The sequence below is a fragment of the Euphorbia lathyris genome, chromosome 8 (genome assembly GCF_963576675.1).
Source record: "Euphorbia lathyris chromosome 8, ddEupLath1.1, whole genome shotgun sequence".
Taxonomy (NCBI): Eukaryota; Viridiplantae; Streptophyta; class Magnoliopsida; order Malpighiales; family Euphorbiaceae; genus Euphorbia; species Euphorbia lathyris.
Genome location: NC_088917.1, coordinates 3,768,470 through 3,774,119, shown reverse-complemented (window position 1 = coordinate 3,774,119; position 5,650 = coordinate 3,768,470). Strand labels below are relative to the sequence as shown.

Genomic DNA, 5,650 nt, shown 5'->3' with positions numbered 1-5,650 from the left:
CCCTTCACTTTCATTCGTCTCTATAACCGGTGTATCCATAATTGGATCTCAGTTCCACGCTCATTGTACCAATTGATCTCTAACAAAAATTTAAGAATGAATTTAAATGTAATAGTCTCAACCCTTCCTCCGATCTCCGAGTAATTTGTAAAACATAGAAGTTGTTGGCTCACTGGCATAAGCACTCTGATACTCAAGTTACTAAAACAATTAGATCTATAAAGTAAAGCAAAAACCAAAGACTAAAGTTCTTTTGGCATACTTTGCAATATCCGTGCTCTTTGTATATAAATAAATAAATAAATATATATATATATATATATATATATATATAATAGACCTTGGTATGGGCCGGGTTCGGACCGGGCCTGTCGGGCTTGTGATCAAATCTGATAAGCCCAAACCCAGCCCAAGCCCACACTAATATAGTCGGGCTCGGGCTTGGACTGGTTCGGGCCTAAAAAAGGAATCCCAAACCCGCCCGCCCAAGCCCATATCTATATTAAAAAAATCAATTAAAATAAAATACTAACTTTTTTTAATAAAAAATGATAAACATAATAGTTAACAAGTCTTAGAAAAATATAACAAACTAATAGTAAATTGTAAATACTGATTACTTATTTAATTATCTTTAAATTTATATATGTAGGGTTTTTATGAACTCATTTAATTTATATAATTAAATTTATAAATACATATTATATAACGGGCCAGACCAGGTCCACCGGATATTTACATAACCCAGACCCGTCCATTTACTAGACAGGCTTAATCGGGCTTGGACCGGACCGGGCCTGACACATAATTTTATGTGTCCAGACCCAACTAAATGGGTTTGGGCTCAGGCCGGACGGGCGGGCTCATCGATCCATATCGATGTCTAATATAAAACAATATAGCTTTTTTATAATTATTTTCTATTAGCACCTTTCCACATGCTAGGTCTCTATTGGAACACTTGTGTTTATCAATAACAAACCATCTCACATTAAGATTCTTTTCTACCATGTCCGCATCTAGCGATCATGATCGCTATTCCACTCTTTTGCGGACTCTATTTTACTCTACCTTTATGCAAAGGCGAGCTTCACTCTTTTTAAGCAATATTCAGTCGGCTCTTCTAGTAGCGGTTTTATGGGCCTTAAGCCCAGTCTTGAAGATGAAACCATTTTTCAACTAATCGTTATCAGTTGACAACTATAAAAATATTTTCATACCATTTTTTTCCAAAATATTAATTTGGTTCACAAATAGGCCTTGAATGCAAAGCCTAAATTGCTCAGCCATGAGCCCAAGATTCAGAATTGGGCCTAACCCTCAAGTTCAAACTTTAATCGGGCAAATACACAAATATTAAAACTTGAAGGACCTTTTCCGCTAACTTGTTTTTTTTTTTTTTTTCGATAAAACGCGAACTTGTTGTTAATCTATAAAATTTCAAAAAGCCCTAAAACCGCAAACAAGACGCAGAAAAAGTCATCATCAGAAGCAGCAACGAGCAGAGCGAAATAGCTGCTAGGGTTTTTCTCGTTCCTTTCTGCAAATCTCATCCGGTATAGATCTCATTCTCTCTTCTTATTTCGTATATTCTTCTGATTTTAGTTTTCGAATATCCGATCTGACGAGATACAAATCTAGTTTTCAAATTAAGATTCATATTTCATTGAAACAACCGATAGTTCTTAATCAATTAGGTCTGAAACACTGGTGTACGATTGTATAGATTTTTTTGTGTATTGTGTTTTTGTGTAAATACAGTAACATAATTAGTTTGGAGCTCTTGTATGATATTACAAAGTTGTGGTAGGGAAGATTATCTTATATGGAAGTCAGTTAACATCATCGACTAGTTTCTAATGGACAATAGGATGTTTATCATGAAACGGTAAAGGGATTAAAGCTTATTTGGCTAACTTCGTTTTTGTTTTAATTCTTTTTGTGCGGCAGGTATTTTTACATAATGTCTCGTGTTTATGTGGGTAATTTGGATCCTAGAGTTACTGAGCGTGACCTCGAAGATGAGTTCCGTAGATTTGGAGTTATAAGAAGGTATGATTTCATTGGTGTCAGCTACATGTTTTCATTGGAGAGAATTAGATTTGGGTATTTTTTTCAAAGTCTCTAAACAGGTATTTGATAGATTGTTATTCATATGACCACTGTTTGATGTGTAGTGTATGGGTTGCACGGAGGCCACCAGGTTATGCATTTATTGACTTTGATGACAAAAGAGATGCAGAAGATGCAATCCATGAATTAGATGGTATATCTTTACTCGCTAGTTTTTGAATTATAAAAGAGCACTGCAAACTATTATTATAGTTTCCTCAGTGTGTTGATAATCCAGATCCCTTCTCTCTCCTAAGAAGTAGACGCAGTATGAGTGTTCGAGCTATAGATAGCTGCTTCGATTTGTAATTTCTTGTGGGAGATGTGAGCTGATTATTTGCGTTGTAATGCACAGAAATCAGTTATTGTGTCTACTACTGGAGTTAATTTGCTGTTAACTAAGAAATTTCTTTGTATAGTGCCCAGTTTTTATGTGAAATATATATCCTCATCCTATTAACTTGTGTATTTTATCTTTTATTACTGTTATTCTTCTCATGTTGAATATTAAGCAAATATCAGCAGTATTTTCTGATAATGAGATGAGGTTCTCTATGTGTGTCCTCTGATATGTGCTGGCAAGTTTGTTCTATTAATTTCCAAGAAGTGCTGCTAGGAATTATCTATTCCTTGCAATCATATTCTGGAATCACCTTTATTTTAATGCTGGAATATACATTTTTAGTAATGATCCATCACCTTGTTAGCAGGCAAGAATGGTTGGAGAGTTGAACTTTCTCACAACTCTAGAGGCGGAGGTGGCCGAGGTGGTGGGGGTCGTGGTGGTCGTTCTGGTGGTTCAGACTTAAAGTGTTATGAGTGTGGAGAGCCTGGTCACTTTGCCCGTGAATGCCGTTCACGTGGTAGTTCTGGAGGAAGACGACGTAGCCGGAGCCCAAGATATCGTAGGAGTCCAAGCTATGGTAGAAGGTAAAGTCAAGATTCTTGTGTGCTCTTTTCCTTATCTTTTTATTAGTCAAAATTTGTCTTACTGTGGTCATATAAAAATGTATAACTTTAACTTAAATGTGGGGTAGGAGTTACAGTCCCCGTGCACGATCTCCTAGACGTCGCAGTGTTTCACCTCGTGGACGCAGCTATAGCAGGTCACCACCACCATATCGTGCTGCCCGTGAGGAGGTGCCATATGCAAACGGGTGAGATCTACTTCCTATGGTTTGCTATTGTCATTTAAGAAATCACTGAGCCTTCAGCTTGACGAATGGGAAATAAAGTTTAACAGACTCAATTTGAGGAATGCTCATGATCTCTGGTTTTGTATTTTATGTAGAAATGGCGTAAGGGATAGACGCCGGAGCAGGAGTTAATTGTTGCAGCCTCAGTATAATTTGCGCTTTGTTGCAGAGATACTAAGATTAAGTGTGTTTATTATGTTTGGACTGCAGTACGACTGTGTTTTAAATGGGCAACGCCCCCAGCCACTTGGGTTTGGATAAGTTTCTTATACTTGTTACTATGTTGGTTATTTTTCTATTATTTAGTTTTAGAACTTTTTGTGGCAGGATTATCTCTAGGTATTTATTATCAGTTAATTAAGACAGTTTGTCCCTAAGATTGGTGCTAAAAGTTTATGCTTTTGTTTTTGTGTTGAGGTGTCTTCTGGGTCTGCTTCGTTGGTTTTGTGCTTCTACACATGAGGTTTCATTCTTCGCTGCTCTGCTTTGGGATCTTCAATTTTGAATGTTTGGGGTCCCCGCTAACTTCATATCTGCTTCTGTATGATTGAACTCTCTCCTGCTGTGATACACGCCTGTCTCAGTCTCTATTTTATTTAAGTTAAAAGGATAGAGAGCTCTGCTGCAATGGCTTCTGGCAGGTACTTAAATCTGTTTCACAGAAGTTGAGATTTGGGACTTTAAAATGATAGGATCTCACTGTTCTTTTAAGATATATAGAAGTATAGAAAACTTGAAAATTCTGATTATTAAATTTTGGTAATGCTCTCTTGTTACTACTTTTAGTTGAAAGATAAAAAGAAATTGGTTTTTCTTGTCGAAAACCTCTAGAAGATTCTCTCTCTCTCTACCCGGATTTCAAATTGTGTGAACATTCTTCAAAACTTTAGGGTAGAAAGATTTTCTAGAATTGGTGATCATGTTTGGGTGCTGCTGGGGACATTGTTCCTTGAGCTATTGAGTTTAGTGATAGAGATTCAAGTCAATCACGAGGAATATTTTCCCTGACATTTTGATGCTTTTGCTTTTTAAGATGTGTATTTTATTCCTGTTGTTGAAATATATTAATACTTGAACATGGGGTAAATTGCATCGACGATCACTGAAGTTTCGGATCTGTTTTGTAACAAATTGGCTGACTCGACTCCATTGAAATCAAAGGGGAAGTTATTTTCGAAAGAAAATGACTTTCACTGACCTTTGTGTAACAAAACCAGAACATCAATTATCGTCGGTGCATTTTACGCTTTGAACTTGCTATAAATTTAAACAGTTTTCTATCTTCTCTTGTTGCATGCTCTGTTTAAGTAGTGTAGTTTTTGCCCCGAAAAATCATCGCATCTAGAGGGCTTTGTAGGCTATTCATAATTTTAAGTCTGGCATCCTTCAAATAATTTAATTTATTTTTGGGTTGCTGGAAGACCTACTTTCGACACATCGAATGCATACAAGCCTTTTAGCTGCAGACCTGTCTCGGCAGCCAGTGGTTCCTTGTAGCTGGCAGTGATCTCGCCTCCCTCTGGTAACCTTTTCTACTTTCTTGAAATTGGTTGGTTCCATTTTGATGATTCAACTGGGAGATCTGTCCGGCAGAATTCTATTGGCATTATCCGTCTTAAGATTATGTTTTCGCATGTGCTGTTTTTGTTCTACTGGGGTAGATAAACTTTGGTCAGACGAGGGATGATGTTTGTTTTGTGGGTGAGGTTCATTAGCCTAGTCGAGGGTTCCGACATCATGCTCTTCTTGTCTGAGAATTTCTACAAAAATGCTTTACGCTCTTGTCTGAGAATTTCTGCAAAAATGACTTTTCGACGGGGTCTTTTGAAGCGCTCTTCTGCTGTTAGTGTCTCCCCATCAGCTGGCTTATATTTTCATTTTCTGATTATGTGATTGTTATATTTTGACATATATCAACAGTAAATGTTCCGATTGAAACAGAAAAAATGCAATCGTTTCTTATTCTCTTTATACACGATTTACACTGACATGCTTGACACGATTCATTTCACATAATTATCATTTTAGTTTCATTTATATTATATGTAATCATGTGAAATATATAGTTTACATATCGTGATATATGTAGTAAATTGCCAGATATAATTGAAATCAAGGGATATTAACGTCTGTCATTGTCGGCTTAATAGTAAAAAAAATCACTTGTGGCATTTTCACGTAGATTTGATTCTTGCCGTCTATTAGAGTCATTACAAGTAGCGTGAGAGTGATTTGTAAGCCTCTTGTAAATTTGGCTGTAACGAACGGCTTCTTCCCTTGAAGACTAGATTTCCCTTACCTAGTAAGACAGAATTTCTACCTATATCGATAAGCCGATAGCA

At 36.7% G+C, this 5,650-nt stretch overlaps 1 protein-coding gene and 1 long non-coding RNA gene across 4 annotated transcripts; both read left to right on the top strand.

The window, feature by feature from the left end:
- The first annotated feature begins 1,403 nt into the window (after positions 1-1,403).
- On the top strand, positions 1,404-3,718 carry LOC136202593 (serine/arginine-rich splicing factor RSZ22A-like). 3 transcript variants are annotated; one of them, XM_065993315.1, is made up of 6 exons: positions 1,404-1,556; positions 1,951-2,052; positions 2,178-2,266; positions 2,823-3,042; positions 3,150-3,269; positions 3,404-3,718. In XM_065993315.1, exons 2-6 carry the CDS (start codon positions 1,964-1,966, stop codon positions 3,438-3,440), a joined length of 555 nt encoding a protein of 184 aa, XP_065849387.1. In that variant the 5' UTR covers positions 1,404-1,556; positions 1,951-1,963; the 3' UTR covers positions 3,441-3,718. The 3 variants fall into 3 exon arrangements, with proteins under 3 accessions (XP_065849387.1, XP_065849388.1, XP_065849386.1); XM_065993316.1 differs by having other exon boundaries at positions 2,820-3,042; positions 3,159-3,269; XM_065993314.1 differs by having other exon boundaries at positions 2,820-3,042.
- Positions 3,719-3,955: 237 nt separating this feature from the next.
- Positions 3,956-5,279, top strand: LOC136202594 (uncharacterized). Its single transcript, XR_010674504.1, has 2 exons — positions 3,956-4,830; positions 4,970-5,279. It is a non-coding gene; the product is annotated as an uncharacterized lncRNA (long non-coding RNA).
- Positions 5,280-5,650: the final 371 nt, after the last annotated feature.